The sequence below is a fragment of the Strix uralensis genome, chromosome 8 (assembly GCF_047716275.1).
Source record: "Strix uralensis isolate ZFMK-TIS-50842 chromosome 8, bStrUra1, whole genome shotgun sequence".
In the NCBI taxonomy this organism is placed as follows: domain Eukaryota; kingdom Metazoa; phylum Chordata; class Aves; order Strigiformes; family Strigidae; genus Strix; species Strix uralensis.
The window spans coordinates 31,820,445-31,843,493 of NC_133979.1; the positions used below are offsets into that span (position 1 = coordinate 31,820,445).

Here is a 23,049-nt window from a genome sequence, read left to right on the forward strand (position 1 = left end):
AAGCATGTAGACGTGCTATTGCCAATAACACTGCTTACTACTACTTTGTTCTTCCCTTGGAAACCCAAAAGTCCATGCAGACACTCATCCATAAAGCTTTGGGTCTCTCTGGAAGACAAGGAAATTAGGTTTTCCTTTCTCTTAGCAAGAGGAAATATGATGTACAAGGACACCAATGGTCAGGCTCTAAGAAAGGTATTTAGGCTCTTCTCTTTTGCTCCCACTGAAAACAGGGGGATTTGATGTGTTCCAATGTCTTTATGGGGTTAGTTCTGAGACTTGCCACTCAGAGGCTATTTACAGAAAGCAGGAGAACACAAGGACTAAAAAAAAACCCCAACAAAACAAAACACCAAAAAGCACCCCAAAAACTATAAGAAACAACAACAAAGAGTTGTATCATGGGAGTGACTATAATGGCAGATGTCAGCTTGTAAAGGTGAGACTATGATCTGGATCTCAAAGAGATGCTTTTGAATTTCCTGGCTTGCACCCATCCACATTTCCACACTAACATCCCTCAGAGAGTTTGGGTTTTGTTGACGGTCTTGTTTTTGGGGTTTTTTTCAACATTAGGGTTAAATGCACAAAGGCAAATACCCGATGGTGTTCAGGCGCAGTTGAGAGGGGAGATGAGGAGGAGCACTCCACAGCTCTCCTCCTGCAGCAGCACCTCCAGAGTAAAGCCAGAGGTGTATTTTGCTACACTCCCTTTGGGACACTTGTGATCCGGTGTCCCTGGCACCCTGCTGCATGCCAGAGAGGTCTCCTGACCAACACTGCCTACCTGAAGCCACCTTTTTTTCTCTCAGACCAGTTTTACCAGCTCATACTGGTTTTACAGCCCACTGAAGGCTTACTCTGCTGTCTGTACTGGGAGGAGTGCTGCAGAGCTGATCGCTTTTTGGGTGTTTTCCCATACCTGGGTTTAGGATTACCATCCCCAGGGAATGCCCTAGTGTTTCACCAGCTGCCTCTTTAACCCTAGACAGGTAAAGCTGACTGCAGACATACAGTTACTCAGCAGAAAGCAAGCAATACATTTCTATATGTTGTTGGAAGAGAAATGAAAGGGAACAACAGGTATCTCTCTGCAGTACTTCTGGCCAAGCTGAGAAGTTGGCAAGTGCTGTGTTTCATGAACCCTTCAGTTTGGCTTGCAAAAGTCTGGGTCTGGTGGCAACATTTCCCTTAACACCCAAAACATCTTTCGGGCATCATTTATTAACACTTTATCCATTAACTTATGCAGAAAGCGGTCTGCCCTTGCTTCTGTAAAACCATGGGCTACTGTAGGGAAACAGAAACACCCTCGTGAGCCCCCTTAGTGGGATTCCCACCTGCCCAGGCAGTGAAAACAGCCGGCTCGAGCGCGGCAAAAGCTGCCAACTCAGTACCGGACGCCTTTCTGTGGGGCTGGGCAAGGTTCGGTACTCAGGGAAAAGCTCAGCAGGCGCAGAGCTGCTCTCCGGGGTGCACATCCCGGGTGGTAACTGCAGGCGAGAGCACCCTGTGAGGCCCAGAGCAGCCCTGCCCCTTCCCGGGACCACTCTGTGGCGCGGAGGGGTCGGGGCGGCCAGCGGCGGTCTCTGACCCCCCTCCCCAGCGTTGCCGCCCTCGGACGGAGATGTGGTGGGAGGCGGGACGCCTCCTGTCTCGCAGCAACAGCTAGGGATGCCCCGTGTGGCCTTTCCCGGGGCGCGCAGGGGAGCGCCCGGGGGCAGCGGAGGCCGGGCCGGGCCCCCCGCCCCGCCCCGCCGGGAGCCCGGCCCCGCCCCGGGCCGCGCATGCGCGGCGGGCTGTCCGCCTGTCAATAAAGCTTGAACAAGCGCCGGGCCGGGGACGCGCGGGCGGGCGTGTTTTGGTTTTCTTTTTTTTTTTTTTCATTTTTTTTTTTTTTTTCTTTGAACGAACTTTATTGTTCCCGCGGCGCTGTGCGCGCGGGGATGCGCTGAGGCCGCTCCGCTGTCGGCCCCGCTCCGCCCGCCCCGGCCCGGCCTCGGCATGTCGGGCAGCCGCCCGCCGCCGCACCCCGCCGCGCCGCCCGCCGCCACCCCGGCCTCCTCCTCTTCCTCCTCCTCCTCCTCCTCCTCCTCCTCTTCGGCGGCCATGGCGCCGGGCTCGTCCTCCTCGGGCGGCGCGGCGGCGCGGCCTGTGCTGGTGGCGGCCGCCGTGTCGGGCTCGGGCGCGGGGCTGGCCCGGCTGGCGGCGGCGGCGCGGCCCGGCGGCGGCGGCGGCTCCTCGGCGGGAGGCGGCGGTAGCGGCGCGGGCGGCGGCGGCAGCAGGAAGAGGCCGCTGCTCACCCCGCTCTGCAACGGGCTCATCAACTCCTACGAGGACAAGAGCAACGATTTTGTCTGGTGAGCGCGATATATCGCGATAGCGGCACCCGCTGCTCCTCTGAGGGAAGCCGGGGCGCCGCCATGCCGGCGGGAAGCCCGGGGGGTGTGAAATACCGGCGGGAGGACGGAGCAGCCGGCAGCGGCCCCTCCGGGGCTCTCTGAGGGGAAGAGGCGTTGGTGCAGCTAATTGCCCTCGAGGGGTTAGGCTTTGGGCCCCCCCCCCCCCCCCCCCCCCGCGTTGTGGCTATCTGTTTGCTTTTTGGTCCTGCGTAGCAGCGTTGCTTTCACCTTCTGTGTTCTTAAGCAAAATGAGGTTATTCCCAGCAAGTTCCTCCTTGGGTACGCTCCGGAGCAGCCCAACTTATCGGAAAGGACCTGCAACCCGAGGTGTTTCCTCATAATGTGTTGACATCGCAAGCGAATGTCCTGCTTTCCTGGGCAGTGTAGCCTCAGCAGGGGCCGGAGGGGCTCTGGCCTTCCGAGGGTGAGGCGACTCCTCTGGAGCCCTCGCGATGTCCTGCTCTGACCTCGGGAAGAGGAGCTAGCGGAGGAGTTTGTGCTCCTGCCGATGGAGATCCAAGGAGTCTCATGGTGGTTGACAGATCCAAGAAAGCTGGCATGGGCTTTCATCCCTCGCTGGGAAAGGTTGGCTAGTTTGAAACAGCGATAAGGTTGGTGTCAGTCTGGCACCTAAAACCAGATGAGTGGGAAACTTCAGCGATGATGGGATAAAGATTTTTCCTGAAGCCATTCAGATGCTGTCCTTCTAATGTTTGGCCAAAGCTGCAGCTCATATCTCAGCAGAAGTGGTAGATGAAGGCCCTCTGCAATGTGTGGTTTGGGAACTGTTGGTAATTTGCAGTTTTAAAGAGAGCCCATTGCTAATGGGTTTCAAACCTCCTGACATAAGGAGTAGGTTTGATTTTTATAGCTGGTTGGCTGTACTAAAATGTGAGAACAGAAAGTAAGTGGTAAGTGTTTGCATCTGAGAGAGTCAAACAAGTGAAGAGATACTGGAAAGAAGCTTGAGTTGTAGGAAAGTCATGTATCTGAAAGAAGAAAAAAAAAGAGGAAGAGAAATGGGCCACAGCTTCCAAGATGACTTTGTCTGACAGCTCTGACTTACAGGTGACAGTTGGCTGTTTGGCATCTCCACAGGACAGCCATTGTCTCAAAAACCTGTAGACTTGATTTTACAGCTTTGTAAACTGCCTAACAGAGTAGATAGGAAATATCCTTCCTGCTGAAGTGAGAATCTGAAGCTGCTAAGAAGTCAGGGGCAGAAAAAAAAGTACTTCTTACTAATAATAAGTAATAATCAAAAATTACTGCTTATCACTGTAAGTAGTGGTTTGGTCAGTACCAGAATTGGGATGAGAGGGCATCTGTAGTCAGCTGAAGTCCTGCTCTGGCTGAAAGCTCTAGGCCGTGTTAGGTGGTTTTAAGGGCACTTGGTGTGGGAAATGGCTGTGCTGCTGTTGCTCATGGGTTTTCTGGTCGTGGGGGATAATGTGATTGCAGAGGCCCATGCCCCTCTGTTCCCTCTACAGTTATGCTCTAGCAGTAGTGGTCTGCAACCATCATTCCCCATCCCTTTCTAGTCAGCTGTCATTGCCCATTTTGTTGTCTGTTGTAGAAACGAGGGTATTTGAAGGGAAATTACACCCATAACAAGTTTGTAGGCCAGTTAAAGTATTTTTAAGACGGTTCAAAAATGTGAGTTTCTTGTTTTATGTTTCTTGTTTTTTCTTGTTTGTTTGTTTTTTGGTTTGTTTTGTTTTGTTTTTGTTTTTTTTCCTGCAGGTAAGTACTGTGTATTCTTCAAGGAGAACGTGTAATTAGCTGCTTTCTCCTCATTGAGGAGTGCTGCTGGCTAAACAAGTGAGAGGGGAAGATCAACTGAGTAGTAATCAGGTCAAAATATCTTTTCTTGTCCCTCTCCTCTTGGTATTTACAAGAGCCACATTGGGGATATGGAAGCACAGGTCAGAAGCTTTAAGAGGAGACAATGATTACAGTTAACTTACCTGGGTTCTTCACTGCTGTATATTTCTGTGGGCTGTAAGACTTGTTCTTACTTATTAACGCTAGCTTCAAATTATAGTATTCCTCTCTTTTGAGTTAGCAATACAGTTATGCAGTACAGAAATAAACTTAACTGGGCAACTCTGGGATTCTGAGCAATATCCAAGAAGACAGGGGGGTGTGTGTGTGTAGGTTTAAATAATTGATTTAAAGAAGTTTTGGACATCTCAGTGTGAGAAGCAGAGGTTTTCCATATACCATTTTTTTTCGTAAGGATGCTTTCAAGATGCTGCTAGCTGTAGGGAACAGTTGGTAATTTTTCTGAACATGGGCTGTGAATAGCTGTTAGTTACAGCTGTGAATTCAGGGGTGGATTCTGCCTGTACCAGACTGAAGGTGAGAGAATAAAGAAGTTTGGGTGAGTTTTGAACATCAAGGTGCAAGTGGAAGTTCTGTAAATAGTGTTAATGTGTGCAGCCTCCCTGCCTGTCTTCTGAAAGTGCTGCCTCAGCAATGTGAGGCCTAGCTTTTAACATAAATGTTGGCTTACGTTGCTAGTTTAGGTTGTGAAATGTTTACCAAGTGTATTCTCAGGAGGTTGCAAGTGTGTATCGTTTGTGGTATGTATCAGCTTCTGCCTGGAAATGTGTAACTCTAGTCAGGAAAGCAAATAGTTCTGACTTACTGAACAACTTTTATTATAAAAGGGGAAACTTTGTTTCTCTTAGTGCAGGATGTAGAATTTCAAGATAGTTTGTGCTGTTCCTGCAGCCGGGCATCTTTCCACTTGCCTGGAGAGCATCTCAAAGGCAATCCTCTAATAGGTAGATTTTCTCCTGTCCAGCAATGTAATTGCTTACAGTTTTCCCAGGCCTTACATTAGCCCTCCCAATCAGTGGTTGACTAAACCTTTTTAAAACGAGTTACTATTTGCTTTCGTCCCTGGGTGGAGGGGATCTCACTGTAGACTGTCTCTTCAGTGGCTGCTTCACACAGTACTTGTTTCTGAGCTCTCCCATAAATATACATATGGAAGAGGCGATGTTGCATACTGACCTGGAGAGGTACACCCAGCAAACTCGGGTGTGGGAAGGGTTGTGTGCCACGTTTAAAGGTGCACTTGCAGGTTCATGGATTTTTAAAAGCAGTTCTTTCCTCGGGTGGTTATCTGTTAATGCCAGGCCCGGGCTGAGTGTAGTTGTTCACTTGTTTGTGATCTGGCAAACCCCTTTAGTAAGGAAAACTGCAAATTGACCCTGGAGGTCACAAACTAAAAAACACAGTGAGCTGTTTACGTACCGTGCACAATGATGGTTTTATAATCTATTGTTATATTGGAGCTTCATATTGGGTAAAGAGTAATGGTGGTGATCTTTAACCTGGACACCTTCCACGTGAAGGACAGAGCCAGCAGCAAGTCCTACTCTCTGCTTAGACCAAAGAGGAGCAGAATAGGAGGGAGAAACTGTAATGGGTCTTGTTTGCTGCAGAGCAGCAGAAAATTTGAAATGTGTTTAAATTTTATAGTGACTACTTCAGCCAGGTGTTTGTGTAGCAGCAGGGTGGCAGTAGCACTCTTGAGAGGTGCCTTGAAAACAGCTGGCAAAACTTACAGGCATGAACTTGGTTAAAAAGATTTTAAAGAATGTTTGAGGTCTACCCCATAGCGAAAGAATGGTAAGCCTTTGCAGTGCTGGATAAAAAACTGCTTAGTAAATAAAGCATCAGAATCTGGTAAAGATCAGTGACATTTTTGGCTTGCTGAAGTAATCTGCATCCTTTTTACCTGGCTCTGCTACTTAAGACAAATAGAGAATAAGAGCTATCTCATGCAGAAAGCCTTGATTTCACCATACCTGTGCTGCTCAGTTTCGGTGTACGCTACAAGCTGTAGTGTGTCTCAAGCCCCCACCACTCCACTACTTTCTTAACCTTCCCTCTGTGTTAGATTAACTTAAAACAACTGGTGCATAGCAACTTTCATGTGTTACAGCCAGCTTGGCTTCAGTAAGCATTAAAAGACATCAATCTTGCTTCCACTTGTAAATCAGTGAGCATTTCAGGGGAAACAGTTCTTAATGGAAACTTCAGGCTCTGTTAACGATGACCCTGGCACTGAATGGCTATGTTTGCTGGTTCTGATTGCTTTTTCTCAACTATTTTGGCTCTGTCAGTTCTCCAATCAAACTGGTAGTATGAAGAATATGTTTGGGAACAGTGGTCTTGGGTAACTGTCATGTTAGGAGGTAATCTTCCTATTTTAGCTCTAATTTGTGATGGCCTGTTGCAGATGGAGGAGCATTACAGCCTTGTTGATTGCTGCATTTCTTGGAGGCAGGGCATTAGGAGCAGGCTGGAAGGAACACATTTGGTCCTGTGGGAAATAGCAGTTTTTAGCGAGAGTGGGTCTGTGTTATGCAGCATGGCTAGGAGAAGGCAAAGAACTTAAGCTGTTCATCACCAGTGGGGAGAAAACAGCCCCAGACACTCATATAAGTCTTTGACTTTCTGTTTTAAAGGCCAGCTAATAGAATACAAAGATGCTTAATTCTCCTCTTATTAATCCACCCTTGTAGGCTAAGTTTGGTCATAATTTATTCTGACTAAACAGTGCCTTGAAACTAAATAGTTTCTAACTCGGAAACAGTGACTTGCACTCCAGAAGTTGGTGCTACTCAACACAGATGATGTACAGAAAAGGGTCTGTCAGGGTGGAAGAGGCAGGTGAGTGTTATTTTTGAGGCTTCTTTTGAGGTGTCTCAGAGTAGCATTATGGTTTGATTCGTTTGCCTTGACATTGTGTTTATACAGACAATTTGGTGGAATATTTAAGACAACCTGGTTTGTATGTGAGGTTGGACAAACCTTTCAAGGCATCCATGTTTTCCAGTTTGGTGATTCAGAGGGGGATTGCACTGGCAGAGGCTGCAATTTCCCTTCTATGGGCTTAAAAAAAGTATTTAAGAGGTGTTCCCTCCTTCCTATTTTTAAATGCCTAATGGGGTAACAAATGTTAGTATCCTCTAAAATGGATGACAGAAGGGGGGAAGGACTTCTGTGCAGTGCTAACAAGGGGAGAAATTGAGGTGCTGCCTTCCCCTACTTGGCCAAGCATTTCTTATTTCAGTCTGATCTGGGTTTTTGATCTTTAATTCAAAAAGATTGGTACTTTTCAAAAGTTGTTAGCAGTTTATTAACAGCTCGTTCTGTGGGAACTGCCTTGTTGTCAGGAGGTGGGAGGAGGCTGTCTCTGAAGAAAACAAATGCTGGTGAAAACCTCTCTGAACTGAGATTGGTGTGGATTTGTGGGAGTGAGCAGAGAGCATTTGGATCTCTTAAGGCCTTGAAAGCAAGGTGAAGCTAGTGACACAGCTGATATGTGTTATGTGCAGAACTGTGACACTGTTGTCCACAGCATCTCCCTGGTTAGCTGTCTGAGACCTGAAGATGAGTGTGTATGTGACAGCATATCTTACCAGCTATCAGGGATAGCAGCCGTAGGAGTCACTGGAAGTAAGATGCAGCTCTCCTCTGCTTTCACTTGTGTTTCATTTTCCTTTCAAACATGTCACAGCCACTTGATGATGAGACAGATTTCTTCCACTACCCATCTCACTGAATTCCTGCCTCTCTTGTCTTGCTCAGGTTCCCGTGGAGCACTGCTTGCTTGCACATCCTTCTCTTCAGCTCCCTGCTTGGTTCTTGGTGATCCCTCCCGGAGAGATGGATGCGCTTTGGTCACTAACTAGTCTTGGGGAAAAAAACCCAACGCCTTTGTTTCCGTTTGCATTCCTATGTCTTCCTTATGAATAGTCTCATATTCTCCCTTTCCTGTCTTCTCGTTTGACTTTGTAATGCCGTGCTTGACTGCTGGTTCCCTCATTTGGGTGCGCTGTACCTTCATTGTGCTCTTCAGCAGCCTCAGCCCTGCTGCTGCCCCGCAGTGCTCTGCAGGCACACCCCCTCGTTGGCACCTTCTCCCCCTGCTTATTAGTTCTTGTGATATCATTACTATTTCTGTTCTCCTCTGCCTCTTTGTGTATTTTTTTTAAATTAGAGATAGTTGTTGGCTGAAGAAAGGAAGGATAAACTAATTTTGGTGTCATTTATAAATACCTTATGCCTGTTCATGTAAAAAAATACTTTTTACATTTCGTTTGAGACTTAGTACAGATAGTTAGGACGTTCTTCTGTAACCTTGCTTGTTGAAGATACTCTGGCTTTGGGTGGTTTCCATCTGTTGAAAGCTTAAAGAGTGAACACTTACCTAGTTTCTAATTGTAGCAAACTGCAATATCATTCTGAGCTCGAAGACCTGTTGATTGCCCTTTTGATCTTTATACTGCCTGGTTGCTGTTGCACTTGTGTGTCCTCTTTCATTTTACAAATAGAAAAATACTACCTCAGCGTGGTTAGGTGGCTGCTCTGAATTAATAATACTTTCCTTCCTTTTTTAACATAAAAAGGCATATTTGTGATTTGTTTGTATTTGTTTTGTTTTCAGCCCCATCTGTTTTGATATGATTGAAGAAGCCTACATGACAAAATGTGGACACAGCTTCTGGTAAGGTGGTTTTTTTGTATTGCACAATATCTGTCTCTTACAGCGTGTGTGGACTGTTGCTGTGAATCCCTCTTCTCCCAAGTTTTTCTTACTTTTCTGTCTTCTGTCTCTGAACTGAAGAAAGGTTGAAATAAAATTTTAAGAGGAGTACCAGTTAGATTAAAAAAATTGTCTTAGTGTTGTGCCACCATATTTCCTCTGTAAAGAAGTACAGTGGTCATAAACTGCTGGTAGCATCCAGTACCCAGTCAGAACAGTTTGTCAATTTATCTTCCTTGGTCCTGCATCTGTAGAGGTCAATGGGAGTGATTGTTGGTGTTAGGAGGTGCTCCTTGCCTTTGTGCAAGACTGTGTACAGTTTGAAGTGGCTTGCACGTTGTCTATCGCAATTCTCTTAAACTTTTTAACAGAGGATATGCTCAGGCTTGTTTCTGTTGTATTGAATTGGCCCAAGGTCCACTTATTTTTCAGTGTGTTATCCCTGGCTGTCATGAGGAGCAAGTGTTTCATGGAGACATACAAGAGCCCTCCAGGGGCAGGTGTGGAACTATCTGCCGCTCCTGATCTCAGCTAGGGATTGGAATAAATGTTGAACCATTACGTTTTAATGCTCTGTGTACATTATACTCTTACGGTGTCTTTTAACTAGAAATAAGTCGCCTACCTTCTACAAGAAGTAATACTTTAGTAGCATAAAGCACTTTCTCAAGCAACAGATTCAGTTAACTTTCAGAAATATTTTGACCTGCAACAGGTAAGATAACAGCTGGTTTGCACCCTCTATGGTAACACTTTATCCCTGTGATCTGTAACTTTATTTAAGAGTCCAAGATGAGAAGCATTCAGATATATTTAGAAAGAACAGAGCAGTGTTGTCACATGATGTCTCTACCAGCAGTTGACATCAAGCTGTGGGTTCTTAGCGAGATGCTTAAACCTGATGCTGAAGTGCATCTGGTAGTTTACTCTGTCCCTCAAATAGCTAACAGTTCAACAGAGCACACCTCCAGTCACTTCTGATGAGAACAGCCAGGGGTGGGGGAAATGTGAGGAGTTGGTGAAGGTGTTTGCTCTGTGCTCAATTACTCAGAATGCGTAATAGCTTTTACTGTCACCTGCTAAATATTTGGTTAATCTAGAAGAGTTGCTTCTGAATATTGCAGTCTGGTTTTTTAGCTCTACCTGTGGAAGGGGAGTGCATGAATTTGAGATGGAAGCATGGCTGAAGTATCCACGTTGCCACAATCCTCAGGGAAATAAGAGTGAAGCACTTAAATACCTTTTGTAATCCTTGCCAAGAAACTTTGCTGTTTTTCTGCTGTAGCATGCTCTGTGTTAATACTGGAACATCTTGACTCCACTGTAGGATCTTGGCAACGCAGCTGTTAGCTGGCAACACAGAGTACACATTATCTAAGGCTGATATTATTTACCTTGTGCTTATGTTTTGTTCCTTCATGTTTGCTCACTTGTTTTGTTTCTTTTTTTTAATGTTTTTAAACAGCTATAAATGTATTCACCAGAGCTTGGAGGACAATAACAGATGTCCCAAATGCAACTATGTTGTGGACAACATAGATCATCTTTATCCTAACTTCTTAGGTGAGCTCTAGGCTTGCTTGCACGAGAAACATCTTAGTTGTTAAGGAAGTCAGGCACTTGTAAATTTGTCCTAGGAATAACCAGCTTCTGGATATTGAAAATAAAATCCAAATATCAGCCCTTTGGTCAACTGTGGTTTTTATTAAAAAAAAAAGTGGTTAGTAGTATAAATCGTTAATACTCCACTGCCTCCAGCAGTTCTGTATGCTGAGTTATACTAGTGAGACTGACTTGCTGCTGTTTGCATACTAAGAAAAGCAAAATGAAGATGTTTTTCTGATGGCTAGATTTGAATCTTTTTTATTTACTTTTGTTTTCTTGTGCTGTTGTCTGTCTAATAATCAAGAACATGCCCTGTTTACAAAGCACAGACACTGAAGGGAGGGAGGCTGAATTACACATTGTGCTAGTTTGGCTACTGCAGTGACATCCTTGTGATGTATGTATGTGTGTAAATCATATACAGAAAAAACTAATACACGTACGTACGTATGTGCAATCCTAATTGATAGCTGCTTAAACAGGAGAGGAATGTTCTTAACTGGAAATAGAGTTTAAAAATTTGTTATGGGGAGAAAAGATCAAAGGAAACACACTGCAATGTAAAATATCAAAATTAAATCAAATTGTGTTTTCATGTGCTTGGGATACCCATTTAATAGTAAGTAAATTAAAAGCCACAGTCACCAAGGAATACTTCAGAAATGGGCATCCTGCTTTAGACCCAAGCACGTTGTGCCAAAGGTGGTGCTGAGGCAGGCTTTGGAGTATGTTAGGCCACAGAGCACTGCTTCTGTGTACCTGCATTCAGGGGTTTGAGGTCTGTGTTGGACAGGGAAGAACTTGTACATGTGTCTGCGAAGGGTTGAGGTTATCTTTCTCCCTTTGCACTGTTCACTAAATCGGTGCGAAATAAAACTGCAGCAAAAATATATCTTTAAAAGTGCACATAGTGATCAAAGGAAAAAGTTGTTCTCTTCAACTGTGCTTGTTTTTGGCCTGTAGTAAATCCATTAATGTTTTATCTTCTGTGATGTACTGCCTTGGAGTTGAAAAACTTGATCAAAGAATCGTGGGTGCTTAGAAAAAGGAATTGAAGCAGCTTGGGGAATGTATAGGCATTGTATTTGTTGATGAACTTTATTAAAAATCTTTATATACTTTACAAAAACAATCAAGGAGTAAATTGGTGAGGAAAAAAGTGGAGATGTCTACTGATAAACTTACTGTGGAACTAATAATTAAAGTAAAAATATTAAGGTAGAATCTTTCATACTTGTTTTGTGAACTTTAAATCCATCTCTTCTCTGACATCTTTATGTTTTTTAGTCAATGAACTTATTCTTAAACAGAAGCAAAGATCTGAGGAGAAAAGACTCAAACTGGACCATTCAGTGAGTAGCACCGTATGTTCCAACTTTCTTACTTTATATTTATTTAATGGTTCTGTACAGCAATTGTATCATTATGTGGCTTAATTTAGAAGAAATTATACTTTTGAGCGGGTGCTTTAACTAGGTTTATGAGGGGAATAATACCGATATCGGTGGCACTAGATCCCTTTGACCTTGTTAACTCTCGTTCTTCCTGCCAGCGTTATATGTGTAGAGGCAAGCTGTGTTAGCATAGCTGAGTGCAATATGATGCATTGAGTATAACCTGGGAAACTACCCATGGAAGCACACTTGTTTAAAGCTAATAATTTTCATTCAGCGTTGGAAATTACAGCTACAATGAGCGTAATGGATGATTAGAAGTGCCACGGGCTTGTCTGATCATGTGCAAGAAGCTGTATTCTGCAGGGAAGTTGGTAGAAGGCTAATAGCAGCCACAAGAGGGAGAAGGATGTGTTCAGAGTACTGGTGTTCTGGCTCTGATCCCAGATAAAACTGCCTGGATATCTTCTAGACTTGCTTTGTGTCCCAAAATCAGAGCATGATCTCCGTTCACAGTTCATGAAAACAGTGCATCAGTGGGTGCTCTTGTACATTAAGATAAAAAAGAATATGACATTAACCAGGAAACTTGCATATTTGTCTTGCTATGTCTAGCTTGCTTCCTTCCTTGGCTTCTATAATTCATGAATAAGGTTGCAAAGTAAGGTTAGAAATCGTGGAGCCCCTGGTTTTGTCAGTTAAAAAAACCCCCACTTTATTAAGTGTTATTAGTTTAGGGACTGTGTTGCAGCAACCAATGGTTTCAGCAGTTGTATGCTTTAGAAAAGAGCATGCTATAAGGATTCATTGGTTCACTCACAGTAAGTTTTTTATATTCAATATAAAATGTGCATATACCATATTAAGTATAAAATACGGATGAACCATATCTGGGTTAAAATGCACAGGAGTGACATGAAGGCGTGTATGGTAACCTCTTGGAAATTGATTCTATTCTTTCTCATAACACACCTTTAGAAACTATGCCCATAGATGCATCTATGTGAGATGTCTATTAGTAAGTGAAAATCTACCATGATTTCATGCCCAAAAGTGTTGTGTCTATCTTTTGGCAGCAAATAAAAAATACCAACATCTCTAAAAAGAGAAACCTTGTAGTTGTACCAGCTCCTTAATGTCCCTGTTATCCTCTTGTATTACTCTTGCTCATTTACAAGTTGCAGCAAATGCACCATTTCTTGGTCATGGATTTGTTAAGGCATCTTTGAAGCTTTCCGAGTAGTTTAGCAGTAGTACATTCAACTAGTACATTAGTATGTTGAAGTTTGTCTCAAATCTTGTTGACTTGCAGTCAACAACTTTTTTTCCAGTTGTTCCAGATAGAAATGGAGTTTTTGCCTGTGTGGTTTCCACAGGTTCTGTTGAGAGTTCTGTAAAACGTTGTGTATTCTATATGGATGTTACATATTTTTTATTAATCTAGTCAATACAAATAAGCAACAACTTCTGAGAAAATGTCTGGTTTAGACTGGATGGCATTTCTAGTTCATGCAAATTTAAATATCTTGATCTAGTGTTATAGCTTTTATAAGGCAGGATTTTTTTAATCCAGCTTTGTTTCTTACAAAGTCTAAAGACCTGTCAGCTGCTCCTATTGGTTCCTGAGGCTTTTTGATGTAAGGCTATATTAACATTAACCTATTATTCAGGTTTTCCTGTGCTAAAAGATACCTTTTTTTTCACTTTTTATTGACAAGGAGAAAAGCAAACAGCCTGTAGGGAAGAATGGGCTACATGGTAGTGTGCTGGCTCTCTGAGGAGCCCTTCTCAGCTCTAATGGGTAGAATGAGATGATCACCCTGATGAGCTCTGTCCCCTTCTCTCACATTTCCCATGAAAATATTCTTAAGAGGAGTAGTGTGGGAGGTGAGGATAGGAAAAATAACCTTCCATTTGAATTTAGCATGAGGGCTTTACCTATTACTTGCTTTAAAAAATTAAAAGGTATTGCCACTTAACAAGTATTTCAGATAGATGTAATCCAACTAAGCTTGGATAAACACGTTTTTTTCTTTCTCCCCATAGAAACATGTTCTCAGAACTAGGGCACAAATCAGATAAAATTGTGGCTGTGAAATAATCTCTTCCTAGCAGCAACAGCTATGCTCTCATAAAGCACTAATAGTTTCCAAATAAGATAAGCAGCTACACAGTAGGATAGAAGAGCTATATCCTGTACGTGTGGGAGAACTGGGAGTTCTGATTCCTGAAAATTGTTTTGTAACTTTTACAAAGGGAAATACTGCAGTGTTGCTCTTAATATCTGTTGTTGGATAGAGCCCTGGACGGCTTGTACTTGCTGTCTCTCCAACATTTCTTGTTCTCTTTCTAGAATGGCCATAGGTGGCAGATAATTCAAGATTTGTTGGGGACTGATCAAGACAATCTTGACTTGGCCAATGTCAACCTGATGCTGGAGCTGCTGGTGCAAAAGAAGAAGCAGTTGGAAGCAGTAAGAAGTTTCTCTTGTCTTATTTAAATGAACACTGTCTAGTTAGCAGTTTTTTCTTTTCACGCTTTTATCTTCTTGAAGTAAGATTCTATTGATGAATTAATTGCTCAGAATTTTCCCTTGCATTTTGGTGTTGAAAAGTTGGCCATCTCACTGACCTTTGTTGTAGCAAACTGACATTTCAACTGTGGTGCTATTAACATGCTTCCAGTGTTGCTGCTGGCACGCTTGTATAAACAAGCAGGGAAAATGGAAAAGAATAAGAGAAGGTGGCTAGCAGAACAGACATGCACATGAAGATGTTTGTTAAATGACTCTTGCACAAGTAAATATCAGATCTTTCTTGGTAATAAGCATGAAGAAGTCCAAAATAGAGGTTAAGGAATAAACTCAATGAGCGTGTGGAAAAAAAAATGACACCTTTTAGTTTCTGCTGGAACTGAAAGAATCTGAATGACTGCCACCCCTGAAGATCTTTTTTTAACATTTAATGCTTGAAAGAAAAGTTCAGATGTCTTGTTTATGAGGTTTGTTTGAAGATTTATACAGTATGAAGCAAGCTGTTCCTATGATTGACTGAAATGTAGTTGATTTGGGATAGTTCTTATGTATTTGGCCATTCCATGCTGTTGGTCTCAAGTGACCATTTTCCAGTTATGAGAGCCAGACCTTCTAAATTAAACTGGATTACAACATTTGGCCTAGTGAACTTTGGGTAGAAGGCTGAATTTCTGTGGTGCTTTGAAACAGGTGAGGAAAAGCTGTATTGGGAATGGCTTATCTTATTCGCTCTTGCAGAATCAATATTTACACAACTTGTGGTTCTGATGGAAGGAAAGTAACCCAAAAATACATTTACTGACTACTAGCAAAACTGTTATGTTACCTTGCATGGGGATTTGTACATAACGTTTTTATTGTTTCAGTGAAGGTATGGTGGGAGTACAGTTTCTAACTTCAGAGTAAAACCCCTTTTTTTTTTCTCAAGCCTTTTTGTGTTTGTGACAAATCTGAAACAAAGAAGGCACAGAACTGAGTGTATGGGTGCTTGTGAGCAGGAATATCTTTTAAGGATACTAAGCCTTAAAAAACAAAACCAAAACCACACCTGACGCTTAATGATTAAAAACACTTTTCCTTTCTAGCTTTACTTGCTTCACTTTCATTATCATTACAGTGGTGGGGGGCAGGAAGAAAATATTCGTAGAAAAGTCTTGCATCTTAATCTCTTTACTTTTCCTGTCCCATCTGCCTTTAATGCTGCTTGCTTCTATGTCTTGATCCTTTTTGAGTGTATGTTCACAGTCCTTTAATAATAAATATTTTAGTAAGTTAAGAAAGTAATGCTGGGATAGGATTAGGGTTCTATTAATGCTGGAATACAGGTTTTATTTTTCTTTCCTCTTGTGCTTCTCTTATCTTGCCCTGTCAAGATTTTGGCCAATTCGGGTGAAAATATTAAGCTTATGGCTGATGTAAATGACCTGTTATGGAAAGATTGGAAAGGGATGTTTCAGTTACATCAGTGATTTTATTGTTGTTTTCCACTGTGGAGAAATCTCCAGCAGTAATCTCTTTACATAAACACAACTGTTAATTTTGTGGGGAGATGTTTTTTGTATAAATACTTCATGCTTTAGTATGTTAATCACAAAGTGGATGCTAATGATCTTCCAGGGTAGAAGATGAGTCTGTGAGGAACCTGTATTCTAAAACCAATTTCAGATGCAGTAGCCAAAAAAATGAAAAGCATTTTACCTTATCAGTAAGTCTTCAGTAATACACAAACAAGAGCTGTTACAATGATTTCTGCCTTCATGTAAAGGCTTGTTGTGAGCCAAACAAAACCTTAAAATGTGAGGCAAAGTAAAACAACCATTCTTAAAACTGCCGTAATAAGCTACTTTCTCTTCCTCATCTCTAAATGAAAGCTGTTTGTGCTAAGTGTGGATTTCTGTGTATAAAATGAATGCTTGTTTCTCTTAATGTATATGGAAGAGTCACACTTGGTTATTTACTGTGTTACAGGAGTCCCATGCTGCCCAATTGCAGATCCTTATGGAATTTCTCAAAGTTGCCAGGAGAAACAAACGAGAGGTAACTTGCTTTGTGTTTCAGTGGGTGAGGTGTTGCCTGCTGCTTTCTACCAGTTCACTTCTATTTAAGTGATGTGTTAGCCTGGCATTATCTCTGCAAAGAAGGTGGCAAGGTGTGTTTGGGGAAATCCTAGGCAGAGGACGTGGGTCTTAAGAAAAATTAATCTCTTTATATGTAGCAGCTTCAATTTTTAATCACTTGCCTTTTTGTTTCACACTGGTGAAGGATGTGGGAAGATAGAGCTTCCTAGCTGTAAATGTACATCAAATTCTTGAAACAAGAGGTTTTTTTGTGATGGGAAAACTGAAAGGTGGGGAAGGAGTGAAATTGTTGTCACTCTCAAATTTTTTTATTTTAGTGTATCAAATGCCATGGTTAATGCTGTGTCATAAAAGAATGAATATTCTGTGCACTTTCCTTGTTTGTCTCCAAAATGAGTGTCTCAAGGAATGTGAGAGGATTCCATAATCACATACATGGTTTTTCATGGTTTGGGACTTTGCATTGCATGACATTATAAATGCTTAAACCCTAACACCAGAAATATCCCAGAAACCTAAAAAAATGGTCATGAAAGCAGCAGAAGGACAAGCTTTCTTGGAGGTCATGGCTTCTGATAAAAGATGTGAACACAAGACCCAACAGTGTGATTGTAAGGTCAGACTTGAACCATGTAAAGGCAATGGGTGTAAGAAGCCTTGTCCAGAATGCATTGAGGGACTGCTTATGGAGTCATCCCAAAGCAAGTTCTTTAGAGTCTGTCCACCAACAGATATCCATGGCCTTCTGACCAGAACCAACGAGGTTAATGGAGAAGAACTAACTAAAGGGGAAAACTGAGTCCAAGATCAAGTTGCATTTGTAGAGTATAAGACCTTCTAGTCTAGGCATAGTAAGTGATGAGAATACTGATTATTAGGATACCTGAATATCAAAGGAAAATGTGAGAGCCAAGATCTTCTCTAATGTACTAGACGTATTAATGAAGACAAAATGGCATGCTTCCACTTCTGATTCTGTTCAATATCAAGCATACTATTTGTCTGAATTTTCAGGGTTGGAAAAACTAGAGAAATACATATTACTGTATTTTTTGCTTAAACACTAAAGACACAAGCATTGCCAAAAACCATTGAGGCATCTTTTGACTTTCACTTTTTGAATGCCGGTAGAAGTTATTTTGTGGTGTCTTAGTCTACAAAAGCCTCTCAAATCTTCAGAATATCTACTTTAATTTTCTTGTATTCATAATATTTAGCATTATGCAGAGAATTTCAGAAGCTTGACCCATCTTCACTGCACAACTAAGGCAGGCTCTGGCCATTGTCCGTCGGCACTCGTTAAACACCTTCCATCAGGATTTGGTGCAGCTTGAGGGACCATTAAGATATGGGGGAAGTTTCCTGGTAATGCTGCCTTTGTCTAGGAGGTGAGTTGAGAAGTAGGTGCTTCAGGAGGTTCATGTGCAGCTTAGCTAGGGTGCTCTTCCTCAAGTAATCCTGTGGTGATTCAAGTGCAAGGGTGTTTGGGGCAGTACCCTAAAGTCAGTGATAACTTGGTTTCAACCGAGGGAGGAACAACTCTCACAGAAGGAGGGGCTGTCGATACCTACTTTAGTTTGCATGTGCCAAGTGAGAAGGATAAAGGGAATGGAAATTGCATAGCTTCTGCTTTTTAACATCCCGTAGCACAGTGTTCCACCACTGACTGTTATCAGCACCTGGGAAACCTTTCCCAACTCATCTGCATCTGCCATTGGCTTCAGTGATAACGTACAAGGATAGCATCTCTTCTAAGGCTAAAGAAACTTAATTTTGTCTGCAGGTCTTCTGAATACAGCTTTGGGAACATCCTGAAGCCACTTGGGACACACAGCTTATTTCAGATCCTCTCTGTCCCTGCTTATGTGTTCCCTGTGTTGCCAAGACTTCCTCTGATGTTACTTCTTACCACCCTCTATATTCCAATGTGAGATGCAGACTGTCGCATCTCAAAAGACTTTGATGCAGGCCTGTCGGTTCTGTCCTTGCCATAGTAGTTAATGTCTGGCCTTGCCATTTATTTTGAGGGAAATGACTTGTCAGACTTGCTGCTAGCAGTCTTTCTTTTCACTTGATAAGTGTAAGAAAGATGAGAACCAGTGGGTAGAAGCATGGAAAATACAGACCAATCAGTAGGATAATTTTAGAAAGATATCAAAATCTGTCTTCAGCAATCAAGCTGTACCCATGGAGTAAATTAAGCCAGTTAATGTTTCCTTTCTAGTAAGTCTCAAGGTCCTCCCTGCAGCTGGTGGAGTTTAAGTACTCCTTTCTGGAGGGAGTTTTCTGTGTGGATAATAGAGGAGCTACTACTTGGGAAAGGGCATGGATTATGCTGGTGGTGAAAATGTATCCAAACTGCAGAAAGCCTGAGATGCTAGTTTGGAAGCTGAGAAGCGGGGGTTGAAGTGGCCTTATTAATAATGCAGTAAAACAGAGGAAGGTATCAGAGCTTCAAAGTTTACTGTTTCTTTTGATGCTGTAATAGGTGACTGTTTAAGAAATAAGGATGGGACACAAGGAACATGCATGGACCCTGGAACACTTCTGCGACGTATTATGTATGGCTATGAGTCATATAACCAGGCTTTATTATGGGGAAGAACAGCACCTTTTTTCCTTTCCTAATTCAGACCTAGTAAATTCATCTAGTAAAGATGACTGCAGAGTAATTGCAATGTCACTCAGTTAAGCCATAGCTGTAACATGTTCTTAATAAAGTTTCTTTTGTGTATGACTGAGTGCTTGTCTCAAATTTTTGACTTAAATGTTTAAAGGAATGTAATATTGCCTGGTAACTTTGTTTGCTAATATGACTCTTTGAATATTATTTATTGCATGATTTTATTAACATGTTTTATTTATTACATACTGCAAGTTCTTACATAGAGACTAGGTACTTAGTTAACACAGATATTGCCTTAGAGTTAGTGTACCTGTATAATATTTCATAACGTGTTCAGAGCATAGTGGGTACATGTAACCCTCCTTGCTTACTTCACTCAAGTTTTGTGGGTTTTTTCTCTTGCCTTCATGAAATGGCGACTTCTGAGCTTATTGGAGGGGGTTCATAACTAGAAGAAAACTATAGACTTCAGAATTCAGAATATTGCTGTAGTCAAGTATTTTGACAAATGCCTCTTTCTTGCACTTTCATAATTTCTCTAGAAGATAAATGTGAGGTTCAGCACCTGCAGAAGCTTCTATTAGAAATTCTGTTTTGATGTGTTCATAACTTTTCAAAACATTGATCTTTCAAGCTGAAATTTACTGCATGTTTTTTGCACAAAGGTATTAGCAAGTCCTTTTTCTTCTAAGTTATATATTTTGTTTTCTTTTTGACCTATGGCAATATGTCAAAAGCAAATCCTTAGCAATAGTACAAGAAAAAAAAAACTTTGAAAAAATTGAAAACAAATGTCTAAAGCTTGAAAATACTTTTTCAACAAAGTAACAGATAGTTCTGGAGGGGAGCAATGTACCATAATACCCACAATAGTTGGTTGTCTCTAAGGCAAACTTAAGGAAAGGCACACAGCTGTGCTCTGTGTACACAGTTAATTAAATGCATGCTCTCCAATATTTTTTTTTGATCCAGCAGTCTCTTCCATTAAAATCAAGGATCCAAGGAGTCTGGAAGGTCAAGTTTAATGATTAAAAACTTTTCTTTATTCCTATTTTCAAGGGGAACAAAATGCAACAACCTGTAACTTAAAAGGCATCTTTTCATGCCAGAGTTTTAATGCCGTTAGCTGTGTTGCTGAAGTGCTAAGGCTTGGACAACAGACCCAAGCCAGGGTTGACCTATAGATGAATCCTGTATATTTTATAAATGATAACCATTGAGCTAGTAGGTATTGTACTAAGTTATAACAACCACTTATGCTGATGTAAAAAGCGCTAAAGTATTAAAGTATTGAAGCCTGAACAACAGGCCCCAAGCCAAAGCTGCTAACTTAGTGTGTGAGCTCACTAGTGAAAGATGCAGCTTAGACAGAATATAATCAGTAGTGAGGATGAAATGCTGAGAGAATGTATCCAACTTTCCTTTCTCAGCCTTGTTCAAGGATGGGGCGCAAGGATGTTGTTCAAGGCTGAGAACCCAAGTGTTCGGCCTTGTTAGAAACTCCCTTGGTCTCCCCGCCTCGAGCCCTGGCCAAGCTTTGGGTGGAATCCAACAGGAGAATGAAACCAGAAATTTTCTGCTCAAAACAAAGGTGCCAGCTATTCTGGCTTGCTGATCTCTAGTATATAAGGCTGGACCCGCTCACAGCGACTTTGGAAGCCTCACCTACGGGTGGAGGCACCGCGTAGCACTTCCCACTTGCCGGGACAGGCTCTCCAAATCCTCGCTGCAACCGGGGCTGCCCAGCGTCTGCGGGTCTGGATGTTGGTAACATATGCAAGTGGTGATGGATCTTTCTTAATCACTGTTCTCCCTCTCATGTAGTAATGGTTTGATGCATTACCCTGTATTTTCCTATTTGTTGCTTTAGGTACATTATTCTGCCTTTTCTTACTGCATGGTTTTTTTTTATTACTCTGTTACATTATTTGGTTATCCCCAGTAAAATACACCTACTCTTTTCACTCTGGTGTCTGAGTTTAATTGGTATCCTTAATCAGCAAACAGTTGCATAAATACCTTCAAGTTTAACTTTGTTTACCTTTAAATGATCACATGTTCTTTCCTCTTGAACACTTTGTGAGAGTTGATCATATCAGTTAATACAAAAAATTCTTCCCATTTTTATATTCATCACTTCAAAAAGAGGCCTTACTAATTGTCTTGTCAGGATTTGAATGTCACCAAATAAAGTTATATAATTTGTCCTAAAACATCGTTGGCTTAGCTACCTGATGGACAGTGTTTGCTATTTCTGTGAAGTAGCACCATTGCTTACTGAAGGACAGTACTGAGCTTGAAGATCAGTATCAGAAATCAAGTTCAACATATAGGTGATATTTCCTAGATGCATTCATGTTTCTCTTGGCAGCTGTCACTTCATTTTTATGTTTTGTGGGCTTTCTCTTTCTAATAATGTCACATTAAATCTCTTCTGTCTAACAAATAAGACCTCTTTCATGTCTGCTAATGCATGGGGGCTCTTTTTAGCGAGTAAACATCCTGGGACAGGGAAGTAATCCTGAAATGCCTCAGGTTTGTGGCACTGAGTGCCTGCTCAGCATTTCAGAATCATCATCATTCTTTTCAGCCTCAAATGCATGTATCTATCCAGCTGTCTTCACTTACTCCATATTGTGAGCATGTTAAAGACTAAAAATAAGAGGAGTTAGTAGTTATTGTGGGATAATTGCAGGGAATTATAAGCATGAATTCTCCAGGGGTGTCATTACCTTGTGTTAATCACTTCATCTGTCAAGTCTTATTGTTCTGCACATACACACATGGATGAACTAATGAGTAAGCAAGAGGAGGTGACAGAACTAGAAATCAGTCATGCTCTTATGTTGTCATATAGTCTTGATTACATTCCAGGACTCCTGAGGTGAATTTATAGCTATAGTAATCTCTTTCCTATCCACTGCACTTAAATAACTGGTATTTTAAATCTATTTGCATTTCTAAGCTACTCAATGAGAGACGTGAGCTCTGACTGCAGTGATAATAAGCCAAGGATACAGCTAGTGTATGAGCAGCAAGCTAGAGATTATCGTATAAACATCAGTGTATAATAGCTGACTCTGCTTACTGACTGGAGAGGTCTTTCCAAAGAAAAAGGGGCAGGCTAGTACTAGGAGCTAAGTAGCATGTACAGTGATTTATTAAACTCTAAGACAATTAATCTAAATGTTTAGACAGCTTTGTTCCCTGCCCCAGATATCTTTCCCTTGTGACACTTTTCTATCAGACCCTATCATAAGCCTTTGAAGCATTACTCCTGCAACCCAAACTGGATGATTTAAATGAGGGAGAAGAAAATTCAAGATATGAAACACATTTTTGATCAGCCAGGCATCTCCTTCCTCCTACCTTTAGGGAATTCTGTGTGTTAACCAGGATGTTGTTCTCAAACCTTTCTGTTAGCTCTTCCCCAGTTAAGAGGAAACACTTACCAGTTGGAGGGAGGTATTGATCATCAAAAATAAATATTCCCTGCAGGTAAATGTGTTATAGATGGATTGCCCCTGTGTCTGAAAGGCTTGGATGCCACGTTTCACCAATGAAAGTAACTTGCAGAGGCTCAGGTGTTCTTGTCTTCATACAGAAATAAACCTTGCACCTTTTTCCACTTGTGCAAAGATGTAACGCTGAAGTGTTATGTCAAAATAAGTGAGATTTGCAATTAATTTAAAAGTTTAAAATCTCTCTAAACTCCAGAGATTACTTCCTTGCCATAGTTTCCCTGTATGTTATAATAGGCTCTGTATCTGAAGCAAAAATGGGAGGAAAACCTAGAGACAGACAAGACTTCCAACTGGTTTCCAGAGAGAGAAATTGATCTTA

The 23,049-nt window shown here is 41.9% G+C and overlaps 1 protein-coding gene across 2 annotated transcripts in view; it reads left to right on the plus strand.

The window, feature by feature from the left end:
- Positions 1 to 1,856: 1,856 nt before the first annotated feature.
- COP1 (COP1 E3 ubiquitin ligase) overlaps positions 1,857 to 23,049 on the plus strand; it is a 129,698-nt gene continuing 108,505 nt past the window's right edge. Inside the window, exons 1-6 of one of the 2 annotated variants that reach the window (XM_074877021.1) lie at positions 1,857 to 2,360; positions 8,872 to 8,931; positions 10,436 to 10,533; positions 11,863 to 11,939; positions 14,323 to 14,442; positions 16,471 to 16,539. In XM_074877021.1, coding sequence (XP_074733122.1) covers positions 2,005 to 2,360; positions 8,872 to 8,931; positions 10,436 to 10,533; positions 11,863 to 11,939; positions 14,323 to 14,442; positions 16,471 to 16,539 — 780 coding nt within the window. In that variant the 5' untranslated portion in view covers positions 1,857 to 2,004. The remainder of the gene's footprint in view (positions 2,361 to 8,871; positions 8,932 to 10,435; positions 10,534 to 11,862; positions 11,940 to 14,322; positions 14,443 to 16,470; positions 16,540 to 23,049) is intronic. The other variant, XM_074877023.1, reaches the window with a different exon arrangement.